Here is an 18,987-nt window from a genome sequence, read left to right on the forward strand (position 1 = left end):
GACAAACATGCAAAAAAAAAATAAGAAATCAGGAAGGGGGCAAACACGTTTTCACACAACTGTACACATATACACACACACACACACACACACACACATATATATATATACACACACATATTCCTGATGTACACAATTATTTCTTATTCTAAGTAAATATAAAATAAATCCACAGGTATATGTATTTAAAGGAATTGGATGTTACATTCATTTACAAACTGTTGACCCTACATTTACAAACTGCTTGTGTGAACCAACATCCATTCACAAATTCATTATTTTCCACAGGGAATTATTTGTAGCCAATCAGATGTCTTCTCCATTTTCAACCAATCCAGTTAAGTTGTCAGGTAGCTAAGTTGCTTCCTTAAAGTTGTCATAAGGAACCAATGCCTTGGTTTGCAGTATAGATGTTACTCAGAGAAGACATGAGCAGCCTGCATTACTTTGATATATTAGTAATATGACAGCTGAGAGTAGTGCGTCTCCCCAGTGTCGGCGCATGTTGGCTAGTGTTAGCTAACATTAGCTGAGCTAGCGTTATCAGTTTGTTTGCCAGATGATGGTCTCTCCTCTGTATCTCTTTAGAGTGTTTTGGGCCGTCTGATTCCTTTCCACCATGTTCCCAGGTTTCGACCCTGTGTGGACGTAAGAGTATTCCCTCATGGGGGCGCACTCATGTGATCAGTTGACAATAGAGACATCTGATTGGCTACAGATAATTCCTTGTTGAAAAAAATCATTTGTGAATCGACATCAGGAGATGGCTACTGTCTTCCTCAGTTGCGCTGGAAGCTTGTTTTAAGTAGAGCTTTTATCCAATCAGATTTCACCCCTACGCTGTCTCTAGGTAAAGAAATCTGCCCTTCAGAATCACAAGTGAATCCTTTTGCATTTTAAGTGAATGGGGAGGATATTGTTGATTGTCATAGTCTTCAACCAATCAGATCTTTAGTTTGGCATGTTGGGCATATTCTTTGATGTGTCAGAGCTACCGAGGTGGCCTACAAGTACGTCAGCCTTAACATGCCGCTTGATTGGTCAGCTGCAATCGCGTGACTGTTGTAAAACTAGCTAGCAGAACTTTGTAGTAGAAAGAGTTAAAGTTCAAAGATATGCAAGACGTTTTTACGTGACACTACATTTTTAGCGTTTTGGCATGTTGGGCGGTGACAGTCCCAATATCTGCTGCCTCTGTGGAGCGGACATTTTCAGCCCTCAAACGCATTAAAACGTATTCAAGAAATACAACTGGGGAGGCTCGACTGTCATCACTGGCGTCCATGAATAGAGAAGGACTTCTTACTGGAACTGAACCACACCGATGTTCTGTACAACCGTAACCGCGTCATTGAACTCTTTGTTAACAAAGAAAGGAGGATGACTTTGTCTTTAAGGGAACAGCAGCTTTGGTAAGTGAACTGCTTTGTTTTTACATCCAAGTAGCGTTACTACTGTCTTCATTTGTCTATGGTGTCGTTTTTATGATATGGTGAATATTGTTCCCTCTGATGTGAATAATATTTGAATGGTGCTCTTCAGTGTGTGGTGGAATACGTGTTTAAGCGCTGCAGTGTTGCTGGATTGTGCAGAAGCCTGTTGAATCGTGTTATTTGGGTTTTCTGTTATTCTACCTGCTTTGTTGTCATATAAATATGTGTGACTGGTTCTTGTGAGTTTGTTCTTGTCATTGTGTTAATTACATTGATTTTGACTTTATGCATCATGTGTTAATGACGCAGCATCCCGTCATGCTGGCATCCTAATGAGGTTATTAGGAGGTGGTTAGTTGAACCACCTCCTAATCTTGATATTTGAAGTCATTTATCGTGCAAACAATGTTTCTTCACTATACACTGAATGTCTTTGGGGTCCAGGGCTACTGGTCCAACAACAACATATTTGGAGACCTCACACTGGGCTCTGGGAAATTGTAACGCGTATTTTCTCACCACATTCTTTCTTTCAGCATTTATAGACTAAATGTTTAATCAAAAACATAATTCATCAATAAATTGACAATCAAATGTACCTTCATCCCGTAAGGTGAACCGTCCCATCTGAGGAAAGTCTTTAAAGGTCTCGAGGCAAATGGTTCCTGCCGTGCGCAGACGGGCGATGCAGACCTGGTCCTGTTTGACGAATCGTGGCCGTGTCTTACTCTTGTCTCCAGTCTTCTTGTCTACCAGACAGATTAAGGCCTGCAGACAGAAGTAACAGAATATCAGCACATACACAGCTATGATACAATCAGCCAACTGCTCAGATGTCACAAGTCCACCTCGAAAACAAGACTGTCTTTCTGCAGCGGCGTCATGGTAACAGGGTAACAGTTAAGTTAGCATTAGATCTTACTGTAAGTTGCACTTCTTCAATGCAGGTGTGAATGTGAAGGACTGCGTTGTAACCTGGACAGATGATGGATTTGTGTTCGATGATGACGATCTGTGAGTAAGAGTTTCAGTGGTTATGAGCAGGTGCATACAAAAACAGACATGTTGTCACTTTAATGAACACTCCCACTGCTCTGGTTCCACTGGTGCAGTTTGCTCAAAGGTATCCAGACAGTGGTAACGGGGAGGGATGGACCACCACACCAGCTGCACGCTCTAGTCCTCCAATCGGGAACAGATCCCTTAGTGGCTCCCCGCCCATTAACACGGTCACATGTGATGGTTGGAATACCTGGCTGGACCGGGTGCACTGCTGCTGGGAAGTGAACCCAGATCTTACATTGCTGAGCAACAGTAAACTGGGGCTGTGGGACTGGGAGCCGCTGAGTGACACTGACCTGGGCGTCGAACGTGCGCCCTGAGTGGCAGAGGTTCTCGGCATTACACAGGATGAAACCTGGCAGGATCTCCTCCTCCTCGATGCCCTTCAGCCGCAGCTTGAGGTTTTCCCCCGGCCCGGCATCGTCTGTCTCCACATCATCTGACAGGAGACTCAACAGCTCCACCACATGCTGCATGAGGACAGGTAGACAAACATGGAGGGGACAAGGAGAAGACAAAGAATGACTGAGATTGTGTTTGCTTGTGCCGTTTAACAACTAGGGCAAACTTGATGTGTAGGACTAAGTTGAAGATACCTAGTTGACAATAGTCAGTAATTACATTTACGCAAAGATCGCTTCAGTTTAACACATTATATCCCTTCAATACTTCATCTATGAGGAACATGAAGAATTCGGGACTAAACCCCCAAACCACTGGTTTCAGCTGAAAACCATGGTAATTGGTATTTAGTAGTGTTGTGGATGGATTTAATTCTACATATTGTATTATAAATGTGTGGTTCAAACTTAGCTATTGTGAATGAATTGTGCTATTGGCTGATCTGGAGCCAGGTGACAAAGGGCCGTGTCTGACGGTGTGATGTCGCAGAGAAAGGCTTGTACTGGGATTAGAATGCTACATGGTAACAGACGATAGCTGCGACTCGGCATCACCTTCTAGAGGCTCTTCAGCCAACACTCGGGGGTTTAGTTACTCTTTGATGACACAAACAATGCATGTTCTATATAGTAAATATGTTTGAGTGAAAGTCAGTGGAAGGCATTTGGATGTTTGCACTGACACCATTTAGAAAATCTAAAACTAAAAAATAGTTCTATAGTTTTTTTTTTTGCTTTCTCGTCTTTCAACTTCTTGGTTCCAGCTGATGGAAGAAAGGGCTTGTGGGATATCTTACCCGGTTTGGCATCATGACCAGCTGCTGTGCTTTACTGATGGAGCCCGACTCCAGTTTGCCCAGAATCACAGTGCCCATGTCCTGAGGAGATAGATCGATAGAGAACCACGTGTTTACTTCACTCCATTAAAGATTCTGTTGTGTCAGTTCACAGAGAAGACTTTGTACAAACTTAGATATGATAAGCAAATGTTGGATAATAGCACTGTCCATGTGCACATTACATATATACTCCCTCAACAGTAGAGGGATCAATAAACTCAGTCAAGCTTCAACAACCAGGGCAGTAAATGCAGAAACTTCACATGTTTAATCTGTGTACTAATAAAAGTGGTATAGGTTTGCCTGCAGGTTCAAACAATGACACCAGACACTACGGTATACTGTGAAATACACAGAGCGTTCCCTTAATCAGCAGACTTGTTAAATCATGCACCAGCAAGTTCAAACCACCAGCAACAGATTCAAAAATAACAGTGTACAGCTTGTGCAAATTGGTTTTGTAATTATTAAATGTCAGATGGATCAGAGGACGACAGCAGAACGTGCCTTCCTTGCAACATATTCAAAGTGTATTCTGTTTAGGTGAGCCCTTTTATGTTCAATGTCAAGTGTGGTTTTGTACGTTATGTATAAAATACAATCAACATTCTGAACACCAGTGTTTTACCAATGTCTACACTTTTGGGATGCAGACGTCCACATTGCACCTACAGAAAGTTGAAATGTGTTCGCCAATGCTTGGTGGCATCTGTCTGAAACCAACAACCTTTCATGGGCTTCCTTGTAAAGGCACGAATCAAGCTATTCGTACCTTGTATTTGTCTACGATGGGCAATCTGACGGGGCCATCACTTGATCTCTTGAAATGTGGCAAACTGTCCAAGTGTGAAATGAATGGTAACCCTCTGAAATGACATGGAATAGGACAGCAGTTAGTAGACATGGATGAACAGGGGACACAGTCAGCATGACGAGAGGAAGCTGGAGGACGTACGTGTACCAGGAGCACAGGTCAGTGGGCTCCTTCAGGTTGGATCCGGTCAGTCCGGAGCACGGCATGAAGTAAATGTCTTTCTTCGGGTTGAAGCCCACTTTCTTCAAAAATGGCACTAGTTTCTCCTTACACTCTTCATACCTGAGGGTTCAACAACAGGAGGGAGCAAGGAGGACTTCAAATATATGGTGTGTGTGTGTGTGTGTGTGTGTAGAGGACATGTACCGAGTCCTCGGTATCTGGGTTAACATCCTATGGCACTTACATACATAAAGGAGACTAAATATTAGAGCACCTCAATGTAATGCAGGCCAATAAAACACTGCCATGACACATGCACATATCTGACCAGATATAAAAACAAACAAACTTTAAAGTCGACTAAAAACACAGGGTTTTGGACATACAAGGTTTCAGCGAGGACATGCAAATTGATTTGTAATTCAGTTTGAGCACAGTCACATCGGTTTTAATTTACTTATTGATATTCTACAAATGTGACTGAGGAGCTGCTGCTCAGTGTGAGTTTAGAGTGCTTCTGCTCCGGTCGATCAGTGGATCTACCCACCTCTCCAGGCTCCAGTTGACTGTCGGGTCGTCCATCTTATTCACCAGAACTATCAGATGCTTGACGCCAGCTGTTTTGGCCAACATGGCGTGCTCTCGCGTCTGTCCACCCTTTTCAAAACCAGTTTCAAACTCTCCTTTCCTGGCAGAGATCACCTGAGAGTCAACACATTCAGTCAGTCAGTGGTTTTGTCTACAAGTGCTACAAAAACACAAGAGTGAATCCTTGCTGTAGCCAACTAATGTCACAAAAGTCTCTTAACATATAAAGATGTTACAGATTACATAAAGAAACTTGTTTGTGGCCATTTGGTTGAACAGCTATCAGTGCGTTTTCAATGGGAACCCTGATGGAGCAGGGGTTTACTTTATGTTGCCGTTTCACTTATTGACAGTGAATGTTCCCTTTTAATGCTTTCATGTGCCTTCGTCTCCAAGGTTGGGTAATGCGAGTCTGTACCGAATAGTTTGAAGCTTCATTCATAACGTTGACAATCAAATTCTAAATAAACAGTCAAATGCTGCACTTTGGTTTTTCTATTCAAAGGCAACATTTCTGCACAGCAACAGATACAGATCAGAGCATTGTCAAGTTCAAAAGCCATTGATAGATTTAATCATTTCAAAAAATGTTTTTAATCAAACAAAAGATTCTGCTTCAATCTATACTTGTTGCCGTTTATCTTTTCTTTGCGGTAAAAACAGTTAACTCTCCAGCTCGGCACAAAGGGAGGCCTGCACTCATATTCACTCCAGACAGTTGATTTACTTAAAATAAAACTTTAGTCTGATGAATCACAATTCAAATTGAGGATTTTGTGTTATTATGTTATAATACATGTTGACAGACATTCAAAGCATCACTCCAAAACCTCAATATACAAGCTTCAAATGTACCGAAAGAACTGACATTCAGTAAATTCAACCCTAGCTGATTGTAATTGCTGGACCTCTTTGCTTTCAAAGACTACTGGGTACACAAAGCCTACTAATGAAGCTCTGATCTGATGTTCCACTTTCATTCTCTGAACTCACCAGAACAGCCAAGTCCGCCTGTGATGCACCTCCGATCATGTTGGGAACGAAGCTTTTGTGGCCTGGAGCGTCTAAGATGGTAAAGTGCTTTTTGTCTGTCTCAAAGTAGGCTCGGCCCACCTCAACCGTCTTGCCTTTGTCCCTCTCCTCTTGGTTAGTGTCTAACGCCCAAGACAGATACCTGGGAGACAGACAATTCATATTGGACACAATGAAATCTGAGACACTAATACAGATGTATCTATTAAATCTACGCTGATGATCTCAGCTAATATTGGACCAGCTGATTAAACAGCCACACATGGTTCCTGACCATATTAACTCAATACAAATGAAAATTAAGAGTCAAACCTCACAACTATATCCATTTTAGTTCAGTCAGCATAGAGCATCTTTCCATGCTCTAGATTGAGTAACAGAGCTTTCACTCACCAGGTTTCCCGGTTCTTCTCCTTGGCTTCTCTCTCGTACTTCTCTAAGGTTCTTTTGTCTACCATGCCTGTTAGATACCTGTTAAAGAGGATGGAAACAAGTCAAAGCCTGATGTGGTGAATGTCATTTCACTTATTACAAGGAAAGGCGGTGAACCATTAAAAGGAAGACTGCTACTCACATGATTTGTCCCCCAATAGTGGACTTGCCAGCATCTAGAGAAGAACGCAGACCGGGTTTAGATCAGACAAACGGTGTATTACATTGCGTCGCTGTCGGGAGGGAACCTCGAATGTCCAAAACCCAGAGGTTTTAAATAACGGAACACCGCAGCGTCAAAGTTGGTATTCACTTTCCATATAGTTAGATATTGCCATGCATCATTATATTCATATTTCACCAAAAGACAAGCTAAAATTGAGTAACAAAGTTTTTGACCGCCGTCATTGGCTAGCTTCAGAGCTGCCTCAGACCACGTCACCTTCAGCAACGCTTTGTTGAACTTTATGCTGTGCGACCACATGAGAAGAGACGTTCTGAACCGTTGGGTTTGAAGTCTTTTGAGTGCCAACAGGCCACAATGACTGATGACAGAGTAAAGGTGGAGTGGTGACACTAACAGACAGGACACGCAGCTGGACCTGACTGTCACATCATTGATACCCCCACCTTTCTCTTGAGAGCCATTTCTATAGAGAGTTGCACCGATAAATAGGCTGCCGATCCAAACCAGCTGCTTTTCAGCTGATAGGCCAATCAGTTTGATATTTGCACACGTGTGCCGCCGTAACGTCACTGACGCACGCGCCAAGATTTATTTAAATCAAAGCAATATTTAAATAAAAATACATTTGAATTGACTGTTTTTGTAACTACTATAGATGAGGTAAAAGGATAACGTTTAAAATTTACGACGGTTTACGCAAACTTCGGGACGGTTGAAATTATTTCTGGTGAGGGTTTTAGGAAAAATGTTTAGTCTGGCTGGAGCCTCGCTGTCAATTATAGTTCTTATAAAGAAACTATGAATTGGTAATCTGCCGACCCTCCTGTTAATGTGATCATTCAATGAATGGCAATAGACACAAAGACAGGTGTTATCACTGACCTACGTGTCCGATGAACACCACATTGATGTGTTCCTTCTTGGGGGCATCTGGCTGAGTAGGTGGCACCTTGGGCGCTGGCGTTTCCTCTTCCTCCTCCATCGTCTCCGGAGTCGTCTCCTCCGTAGTTGCTGCCACCGATGGTCCCCGGTCCCCATAAGACCCGCCTCCTGGCTCCTCCTCGTCCGGCTCGACCTCTTTCTGGTCCCACGGCTCCTCTGCGGTAATCTCCGAGTCGCCGTTTTCCACTGGAGCTGCACAGCCACCAACACAGTCCACATCATTCAGGGTGAAATACAGACAGAGCTCATTAACCACCACTGAGCTGCAGATCAAGAATCAGCAGCATATTTGGTTTTATCACAAGAGACCTTGTTTACTGTAAACTGCTGTGATCAGTGTCTGAACAAAAGAAAAGACAAGAAGCAAAGATGCTCCTAATAAACATGGGGTTTTCTGTATCAATCAGTAAAAACTGCCACTAGTCCCACATAAACCTGAGGAATAAAGGAGAAGGGTCCTTATTCATCTACGGCTGCTGTGTGGTAGGGCTGCTGTTAAGTATTTCTGACAGTGGACTTTATGTTAATCAGCAGGGGGCCAAGGGCACTTTTAATGGGACTGATTGACTGGTTTAAGGGACTAAATATGATTTTGAGTTATTGAGTTGAAGAAAATGTGTCTCATTAAGACAGTCTAAAATAGCAGCTAGGCTTCTTGGATCATCAGGTCTCAAGCTCTGAACCCTGACTGAAACTTCTCCAAGACGTTATTAAGACACATTAAAGCTAAACGCTGGGATGAAACCACTTTTGATAAAAATGGAAGTTTAGAAATGGGTCTAAAATTGCTAAGAACAGACAGATCAAGATTAGGTTTCTTTAAAAGAGGGTGGACCACAGCATGTTTAAAAGTAGTTGGAACAGTTCCTGTTGCTATTGAGCTATTAATAATCAATACAATACTGGGCCCAACTGTATCAAGTTGGGGGGGGGGGGGGGGGGTTGCCTGACGTCCTCGACTCTGTTTGTAAAAAAAGTTGTGGGACCACAGAGTCGATTATCTAAAATAAAATTCTCGGATTTGAGTGATTTGCTAAAATTAAGTTGGAGAAGAAGGAAGTTGTGGCACCTTTAACTGCCGTTTGATAAGTCCTCATTGCATCCCTTATAAAATACATGGTTCCTTTCTCCTACAGTCTCTTTAAATGCTGTGGATTCATGAACTGGCTGGGTGTTCTACTCGACCTTTTGTCTCTCAGGGGTCAACTGAGTCCGGGACAGTCTGACAGGTGTGAATAAAAGCGCTTTGTGATCAAACACAGATATCCTTAGTCTCAAGGTTGAGACCACTAAAGAACTAGATAATAATAGTAATAGTAATAACCAGGTCCAGGGTGTGACCCTTTGAGTGGGTGGGGGGGGGGGGGGGGCTGTATAGCCTGAGTGAGGTTAAAAGATTCCAGGGTTTCCATTCAATCAGTGACAAAAGTCTGTGAAGGGCAGCAGCCATGCATGTTAAAATCACCTAACATAAGCATTTTGTCATACTTTGAGGTAAAATGGAAGAGTAGCTCTGCAAATTCTTGGATAAAAACAACAGTTAGGCCTGGGCGGTCTGTAGATTATTAAAATGATTACTGGATCTTTAGAGTTTACTATGAAACCAAGATGTTCAGATGAAGTAAAAGAGCCATGTAAAATGGGAGTACATTGACAAACGTGTCAGAAGAGAACAGCAACAGTATGTGCTGCAGTGACACAATGCCGATAGAAACTTTCCCATCGAGAAAAGGTTAAGGCTACAATCTGCACTTCTTCTACTGTGAACGACGGGGCCAGTGGATGTGTTCGTAGGCTTTGGGCTTGTTGGGACCTCATCTAAATATTTTATTTCTTCCATTATTATAAGTACATCAAAACATCAGCTAATGTTTGAATAACTGTTATACATGTAATAATACATGTAAGTTAAAGGAACAAAAGGGACTATAGGGCTTCAACAACTCATCCATTAAAAGACATAAAACAGTTAGCAATGAAAGTGGTCATTGAGTAGTTGGGTCTATCTTATGATGCACAAAATGCATTGTGGGAGCAGTAAGTTAGCTCCATGCATTTGTTAGCCTTCACATAGCCATTACATGGAAAGCAGACAGCATGAGCAGCGGTAGCCATCATGCCATGAGTTTAAACATGGAGCAGCATCAACAGGGAGAAGAAGCCACCACAGTGGTAGAGCAGGCTCCTCCTTCAGTTAAGTATTGTGCACAGAGACACAACACCAGTAAGTCTAGCCCTACAAGGCAACTTTCTGATGAAGATGTGATTCTGCACTGCAGTAAACAGAAGGCAGACACATATTCTGATCAAACTGAGTCCAGGAAGTGTCACCTATTCAATCCTGGGAAACACAAGGTAATAGGCATAGCTGCATGGGCATTCACACGAGCGTGCATCACTAAGACCGGGCCAAGTTAAGACTAGGTTTGGTTGGTGCAACCTACTTTAAGTCTGTTCCAAAGACCAGGCTTAGTTAAGACCAGTTGGTGCAACCTGCTCCAGGAGCCTGTAACGGTATGAGAGGATAAGCAGGGCTTAACACTAACTTTGAAAGCTGATGCCAGGTTGGCAACCAGGCATCAGCTTTTGGTTGCTGGATCTCAACGTATGGTGGCCCGTGATTAAGATACTTCAGTTGTATGTCAGCTTAATAATTGTGACGCTGACGGGTTAGTCAAACGTTCCCCCCACAGCCAAACAACTGAATGTGGTTTTCCATCATCTTTAAAAGAGATGACTGTGCGCACAATTGACGCATGTGCAGTGTTGTCAGCTTCTGACTGTAAGCACAATATTTAAATATCACTAATACGATTATTTGAAATCGATGTATTTTGAGGTGCACATTTTGCTGTACCTTTATGTTAAAGAGTGCTTGCCACTGACGGAAACCAAACCTCAAGAATTGGTTGCCAAATTCTCTAACTGGCTGCCAATGGCAACTCTTACTGTCGTGCCAGGATATTATATGCCTATTTAACACAGTCAGGTTATATTAGTAGAAATTCAGTGAGCAACTAAAAAATGATTTGACAATTGTATTACTGGGCGCAGTAGGAAGGAGGACACAAAAGTGCCATTGGAATTTTTAAATACATGCATCAATGTTTTCACTCTGCATCGATGATATCAGATTACTGTTGCACTTCTACATTTTAGAATCCATTAGCTGAATGTGTGCACAACTTATTCAAGCTATACAAGCTGCATCTACAGTACATGAAAAATGTTTTGATCAGATCATAAGTTTGCTTTTCTGTATGTTTGGCTGGAGACTTATGATCGAAGACTACAGAAAGAGGGCAAGCAGTTCAGTTAGTGAGAATGCTTCACATGAAGAGCGGATGCTGGCCTGTTAAAGGCGTGTCCACAACATGGATTATGGCACGTAGTGTAAATGGTAAATGGACTGTACTTGTTTCTCTCTATTCTAGTCTTCTGACCACTCAAAGCTCTTTAACACGACATGTCATCATTCACCCATTCATACACTGATAACAGGGCTACCATGTAAGGTACCACCTGTCCACCAGGACTACCATGTAAGGTACCACCTGTCCACCAGGACCACCATGTAAGGTACCACCTGTCCACCAGGACCACCATGTAAGGTACCACCTGTCCACCAGGACCATAACATTCATACACATCCAACCATTGTGGTGAAGTTCACAAAAAACTTAAGTATGTCACTCACACTCAGTCAAAATTAATCTATGTGGTTAACCATTGTGTAGATTATAAGAGCCATTTGAAATTGTTAATCACATTTTTCAATAACCAATGATTCCCTGTGTCCGCTCCAGTCGCCTGTGTGGTGTACTATGTGAGGACTGTGGTCTAAGATTAGTCATGGTTTGGCATCGTTGATACCGTTAGTATCTTAACGTGCCTTTTGTTACCCTAAAAAATAATTCACAATAACAAAATATTCTTTTCCACATCACATTTGTTGATGTTTAGCATTTTAAAAAACAACATTGTCACGACCATCAAAAACTGTTTGGGCTTCATTCAAAAACCAAATCAAAGCTTTCAATGAAAAAAGAAGATATTGTGTTCAGCTCTATCTGCTGGCCAATCAGGAGAAAACCAGACTGACTGATGATGATGACGACATGGTGTAGGAACTTTCACATGTTGAACATCATCCAATGAGAACAATCTCGAGCCTCCAATTGCTGCAAATAACCTACACCTGCTTCACCCAAACCTTCAGACATACCAGTCTCTGCTGGAGCTTTCTAGCATGTTTTACACTTCTGGGTCAGCGAAGATTTGGGTTATACGTAATAAATGCACTACACAAGATCATGATGTACAGACAGGCGGCTGAAAGGTAAAGCGGAAGTACCTTAATCTTGCATTCTCTCTAGTGCAGGGGTGTCAAACTCATCTTCACTCTGGGCCACATCAGCATCATGGTTTCCCTCAAAGGGCCGGTTGTAAATGTAAGACTGTGTAAATGTAACTACTCCTAACATATTGGTAAATAACTGTCTCTGCATTTGATTATTGTTTATTTAAGTGTAAAAATATTGTACATGCAGTTATATAAATGTAAACATATATTTAAGCACATTTCTGTTATAACTTAAATCCTTTTAATTTAGGGTTAAGAAACCCACATTTCTCTATCAAAGATCAAACTATTAAAGACAAATATCAAACACAAGTTATTACAATAACTTTGTTCAATGCTTAAAATCCTTTCAAGGGTGCGTTTGCACAATCCCACGTGAAGTATTTCATGTGTTTTAAAGTATCTTCAATGTACTCACAATACATTTCCATGTCAAGTGTACAGTAACCAGCCAAAGAGCTGCTTCTGTGACTGTGTGTTTAAGTATCTCATAACTTCGACTTTCTATCTCATAACTTCGACTATGGGGATATTTTTATTATCAAGTCTAACTTTAAATTATTATAATTATATATATTTTTTTAATCTAACGGATTCGCGGGCCACATAAAATGACGTGGCGTTCCGGCCCGCGGGCCAGTTCCGGCCCGCGGGCCATATGTTTGACACCCCTGCTCTAGTGTTGTGAAATTTAGAGAGAAATCCTTGCATTAGATACTTTGTGTAGATTTCCAGTAGTTATGGAAATATTTAGCTACATGACTGCATTTGCCCGTAACTATTCATTTTCAATGTCTATTACAGAAACCTGTCTAATATGTGCACAGCCAACAAGCTATATGACCCAAGAAAAAGTGGCCCAACCGTTGTGGTTGTCACGTGTAAACACATTTATGATTCCTTTATATACGATATTTGACTTTTTTCACATTCTAATTCGAATGTCTGAATATTCTTAAGAATTAAAAGTGCATTGCTCTGAGAAGCTGTACTTGGATAGATGGATAGATATATTTATTTTTGGTCAATGAATGAATGACATTACAGTCATTTAGCAGACGCTTTTATCCAAAGTGACTTACAATTTAGATTCTATCACACCGTAGGCACAGCTACGGGAGCTTTTTTTTGGGGGTTGAGTGTCTTGATCAAGGACACCGACATGCAACTAGCGGAGCCGGGGATCGAACCATCGATCCTCTGATTGAAGGACGGCCCTGCTCTCCACTTAGCCACCGTCACAATATATTTCTCTGACGATACATCGTTGATCTAAAGTAGTTATCATGACAGACCGTAAGAACATGTAATCAGCTCAACTGATTTTGAATGGTGGATTCGCTTTATGCTTCTCTAAAATGTTCCTGAACATTTTGTGGCATTATCTCCCACTGACATATGGCCATATCACAGTGAAGGAGCAAGAACCAGACAAACCAAAAGACTAACCAATCCTTATCTACAACTAAACTCACTTTACAGTTAGTTTGTGGTTAAAAACATTGAACTCAGTTTTTAATCTGCAAAAAGGCACCGTGTGGCAGATGTAGATGCTCAGAGTCAATACTGCTGAAAGACTACAGAAGGTAGAAATTGGGTCTCTGAAACTCATGATGCAAGAGTCACTAAAAGCTTTGTTACTCCAATGCGTTCAGTGTGGGCCTGCACATGTCAGGACAATGAGGCGAGCAGTAGCAGCATGTGTGAGACACACAAACAGACTCCATACATACCGGCACTTTCTGACACCTCCATGGTGGATATCTTTTCAACAGCAACTAAAAGAGAAACAATGGTTAGGTTCATGTTTTAAGTTCATTTGAAAGCAGCCTGACCTACTCTTCCTGCTACAGGCTGAATTCATAAAGTAAGAGGAAAGTGTGTTAAAGACATTTTCCTACGTTCCATACACAGGTTTCAATGTGCCTTCAGAAGCCACCTCAAGTCAACGCCAGAGGAAAACAAGAACCTGTTCCATTTGGAGGACTACAGGTTTTTATGTCAAGCACCTCCACATGTTGGAGCACACACTTTCATTCCGTAAAATAGTCCATGGGTAGTGTTTGAGACGACAGTAGAAGGTTCTGAAACCACTGACAGTAAAATAAAGCGTTGGCCTATGAGGACTGCCTGTGATCACTCAGTCTCGTCCAGGTCTTCAGTAGGACACGTTGTCTCACTCTTGACCAGCAGTTCGTCAGAACATCCACGTCACACCAAACACTTCCATTCCCACGAAATGATTTTTAATGGCGAGCTTAGCTTTAACCATCAGGTGAAGTTGTTTCACAACGAGAACATGGGTGTTTGACCCTATTTACTGTTTAGAATAAACAGTTTGGTTACTTAGCTCAAAAGGTACTGACTTAGCACTGAGCGACTCAGGCGTTCACTTGTGAAACCACACCAGCTAACCGGCGCTAGCTAATGCCGGCTGGGTTGATGACTTAAGACAGTTATGAACAAGCTATGAGGCCACTCTACAGTCGAACGCCTGAGTAGCATTAACACGGTTGGTGGGTTATAGTTAAAGTTACAGTGTCAGGCATACCATCTAAATGACTAACACCAAACACCCCAGCAGTGTGTCGCGCTTCAAGGAACGCGTGTCTGTACGGTGCTAGCTAGCCCACGCTCATGTTAGCAACTGCTAACTGCTAGCTAAAGTAGCTCCACAACGTGACTATGAACTTACCAACAGAATCGAGATTTTCGGAATGTGCTTTAACAACAAAAGTGGGTACAAATTCGACGGCGTTCACATTGGGCACAAACGGTTTCGCGTTCACATTTAGGGACGCGAATTCTGAATCAAGTTGTCCGTCAATCGTGGCCTCCACATCGTCCTCTTGTTCCCATGAATCAGGGGCAGTGTCTCTCTGGTCCATGGTGGGTCTTGGATTTTCACTAGTGTGAGATTTCAGCTACGCAGTTCTTGGTCTCCGTAAGTGTCCGCCCAAAACCTGACGTTCAGGTCACCCCTTGGAGTAAGTGAGAGCGTCCCAACTCGAAGTGGAATGGTTTGTCTCCGATTCAGTGAACTACAGCAGCCGGTTTCTAACGGTGAGAGGATGTTCGACTCAGCACTCCCAGAGACAGTCCGCGTGAGCTAAGGCGTCCCGTCAGTCGACGTGCCACACGCGGTGACCTCTGGGATATGAAGTCTTATTCAAAAGCGGAAAACGTTGAATCGAAAGACTCCTGAGCTCAACAAAAATACATTCCCCAAAGGCTAGTAAGAGCCAGTTTACGCCATTAGTTTCTGACCTTTTCAACTGCAGATTCGATTCATTTTGTTGCAGCAAAAGGAGATGGACTTTTATATTGCTTAGTAATACAACATACTTGACTGTCTAATATAATGTGCATTTATTCGTTTGGAAAGATCATTACATTTAGGTACAACATTTAAAATTAAAAAATGTTAAATGTTAATTTTAAACAGTGAACACACCAGTCTCAATCACTGTTAATTATATGAAGGTATTCCCTTTTGATTCCTTTATTGTATCCAGTAATGTATTTCACCTTGGTCCCAAGATATGTATCACAGCTTTGCAATCATGCATACAAACTACACTGAGGAAATCTAAATTCATCAACCAATATAATTGTTTCAATGTCCTCAGTCGTCACCAGTGGCGGCTGGTCAATAGAGGGCGCCAGGGCGCCGCCCCACCTTCAGCCACAACAAATAAAATAAAATAAATAATAATAAACTATACAAATTGTCGACATTTGTGTTTTTGAAATATGGAATCACCCAGTAATATGTGTAAAATATGATATCTGCGGTAAATATATGCTTTTCCTGCACGTCCTCTCCGCGTGTGCACGTCTCAGCTGACTGAGGGTGCTTCTCAAGTCTCTTAATGGTCATTTCCTCGCTCCTCGATCCTCGCTTGAACTGGAAGTTGTTTCTGCGCCACCATATTGACGGCCGTCCCAAAGCTCTAACGTAGCTCGGAGGAGCGAGGACGGAGGAGGGACCTCGGAGGAGCCATGAGCGAGGAACCACGAGAACAGACTTCCAGGAAGTCTTTTAACGGCCGTCACGCCCCCTCATTGTTCATCAGTCATGTGATTGGACGCTGCAGCCGATCGGACTGACTGACTGGAGTTTAACACCAGAGTGAAGACAGATCACAGAATAAACTCCAGCTTTATATTTGATTAGTTTTCTGATTCACCGTCTGGTTTAAATAAATGTTCAATGTAGTCTGAACAACAAAAGGACCACAAACAACTTTCTTCATTTATTAGAAAGATTTGTGTTTTCATGATCTGATATTTCCCTCAATAACTTTTATTATGAAAACAATTAAAGTCAGAGAGAGAGAGCTGGAGAGACTAAACACGTTTTACATCATTCCTGAGTGTTTGATGAGTTTTATCATTTACAGTGGCGGCTGGCCAATAGATGGCAATGGGGCATGGCCCCACCTTGAGCCACACAAAAAAACAAAACAAAAAAAAATTATAATAATCATAAATTATACAAATTGTCAATATTTGTGTTTTTGAACTGTGGAATGTACCCAGTAATATGTGTAAAATATGATATCTGCGCAAAATATATGCTTTTCCTGCTCGTGCTCTCTGCCTGTGTGCTCGTCTGCTCGTGCTCTCCGCCTGTGTGCACAACACGTCTCAGAACGCGCAGCAAGGGGGGCAAAATCGTTTTTGCCCAAAAGAGGCGGGTCTATGAAGCAGTTTAGCCAATTGCTGATTAAAGATATAAATGAGTGACATACAATTTAGCCAATCAGCGCCCTCAAATAGATTCAGCGTGGGACCAAAAAGATTTTGCCCCCCTAGCTGCGCGTTCTCGTCAGGAGAAGTCTCTACAGGCGAGCGCGAGCACTACTCCTCCAAGTCTCGTTTGAGAGGAGAACTTTGGCGGAGATTCTGCAGGCCAAAGAGCTGATCCCAGATCAGTCTGACCTCACAATCAGACAGCAGACTAGCGGGAAAGGGAAGCAGTACATGCGAAGCTTCTCTACTGTACACCAGACAGGTTTGGCTAGCAAGATGACGTCATGCTAATACCTTATTTAGCTTTTTAAAACAACGGGGACAGATCCAGCACGGACAGTTAGGGAGTGAAGGATGAGGAGGTAAGGAAACATGAGAACACCAGGACACACATGGAGAACTCTGTCAAGCTACATATTAGGCAAAGTGAACATCTTTTCTTCTACATAGCTGTCCTCAGTCTCATCTGCTTAACTTGGTCATGGAGGCATCAACATTTAATTGAGATGGTAAATTAACAGTGACAACTCATCATAGCTTAATTTAACATCAGTATTCATAATTACACTTCATGTTTACTTCTCCTGATCTTTACCTCCTACAACAAGGTCCATAGGGGCATCTCAATAAATAAACATGTTCTATTATATTATATTATATAAGTTATTTTCTGCTTTTTTTCGTGTTGGAATAAATGTTAAATATTTAACTGCAAAGTAGTAATGCGTGTTTGATACTTTAATTTTTTGCATTAAATCATACTGGGATGTTTGCTGAAAGATGGACCTAGAAAATTTTCCACCAGCCGCCACTGATCATTTAAGAGAAACAATAATCATATTCTGGGTTATTTAATAATGATGTCACAGTCACAATTTCAAAACGTACAGACGCAAATAATTCATAAATAAGACGATCGCATTCCGCCGGTAGAAATGGATCCTGTGCTTATGAACAGAACACAGGACACAGTTTGTTAACAGACTACAGAGAGAAACACCTCTACAGTGGTGATTACTGTGTCTTTATTAGTTATTAGTGTTACTAGTTAGTGTTATTAAGTACAGTGATCATGTGAACAGACACAAACTTATCAAAAGTCTCTCCAGCTGTTAAAGCCGACTGACAGCTGATCCAGCTGTGATCAGCTGATCCTCCGTCATCAGAAACAGACGTCGCTTCATGTGACGCAACGGACGTCTCATGTATTTTAAAACATATTTCCTTGTTCCCCTCTCCTCGCATGGTTTCCTCCATGCAACCATGGTGGGAGGGACTAAGGGTACATCCCAAGTCTCTTAATTGCATCCCCGTTTCACTCACTTGGGTCCTTTCCTTGCGTCTTAGTCCCTCCCACCATGGTTGCATGGAGGAAACCATGCGAGGAGAGAGGAACGAGGAAATATGTTTTAAGAGACATGAGACAACCTTTCCTCAGTTGCGTCACGTGAAGCGACATCTGTTTATGATGACGGAGGATCAGCTGATCACAGCTGGATCAGCTGTCAGTCGGCTTTAACAGCTGGAGAGACTTGATAAGTTTGTGTCTGTTCACATGATCACTGTACTTAATAACAGTAACTAATAACACTAATAAAGACACAGTAATCACCACTGTAGAGGTGTTTCTCTCTGTAGTCTGTTAACAAACTGTGTCCTGTGTTCTGTTTATAAGCGTAGGATCCATTTCTACCGGCGGAATGCGATCGTCTTATTTATGAATTATTTGCGTCTATACGTTTAGAAATTGTGACTGTGACGTCATTATTAAATAACCCAGAATATGACTATTGTTTCTCTTAAATGATAAAACTCATCAAACCCGACAATCAGTATCATACATATATACATATATACATACATACATACATATACATATACACATATACATATATACATACATATACAGTTGTGTGAAAAAGTGTTTGCTCCCTTCCTGATTTCTTATTTTTTTGCATGTTTGTCACACTTAAATGT

At 41.8% G+C, this 18,987-nt stretch overlaps 1 protein-coding gene across 1 annotated transcript in view; it reads right to left on the bottom strand.

Moving 5' to 3' along the window:
- gspt1l (G1 to S phase transition 1, like) overlaps positions 1-15,415 on the bottom strand; it is an 18,456-nt gene extending 3,041 nt beyond the window's left edge. The window contains exons 1-13 of the mRNA XM_031871169.1: positions 14,951-15,415; positions 13,989-14,033; positions 7,833-8,084; positions 6,906-6,939; positions 6,725-6,802; positions 6,293-6,473; positions 5,259-5,413; positions 4,691-4,831; positions 4,508-4,601; positions 3,694-3,774; positions 2,792-2,965; positions 2,356-2,445; positions 2,033-2,201 (exon numbers count right to left, since the gene is read on the bottom strand). Coding sequence (XP_031727029.1) covers positions 2,033-2,201; positions 2,356-2,445; positions 2,792-2,965; positions 3,694-3,774; positions 4,508-4,601; positions 4,691-4,831; positions 5,259-5,413; positions 6,293-6,473; positions 6,725-6,802; positions 6,906-6,939; positions 7,833-8,084; positions 13,989-14,033; positions 14,951-15,143 — 1,687 coding nt within the window. The 5' untranslated portion in view covers positions 15,144-15,415. The remainder of the gene's footprint in view (positions 1-2,032; positions 2,202-2,355; positions 2,446-2,791; positions 2,966-3,693; positions 3,775-4,507; positions 4,602-4,690; positions 4,832-5,258; positions 5,414-6,292; positions 6,474-6,724; positions 6,803-6,905; positions 6,940-7,832; positions 8,085-13,988; positions 14,034-14,950) is intronic.
- Between the last annotated feature and the right edge of the window lie 3,572 nt (positions 15,416-18,987).

This window comes from Anarrhichthys ocellatus, unplaced genomic scaffold, assembly GCF_004355925.1.
Source record: "Anarrhichthys ocellatus isolate YVR2014 unplaced genomic scaffold, GSC_Weel_1.0 scaffold56, whole genome shotgun sequence".
NCBI lineage: Eukaryota > Metazoa > Chordata > Actinopteri > Perciformes > Anarhichadidae > Anarrhichthys > Anarrhichthys ocellatus.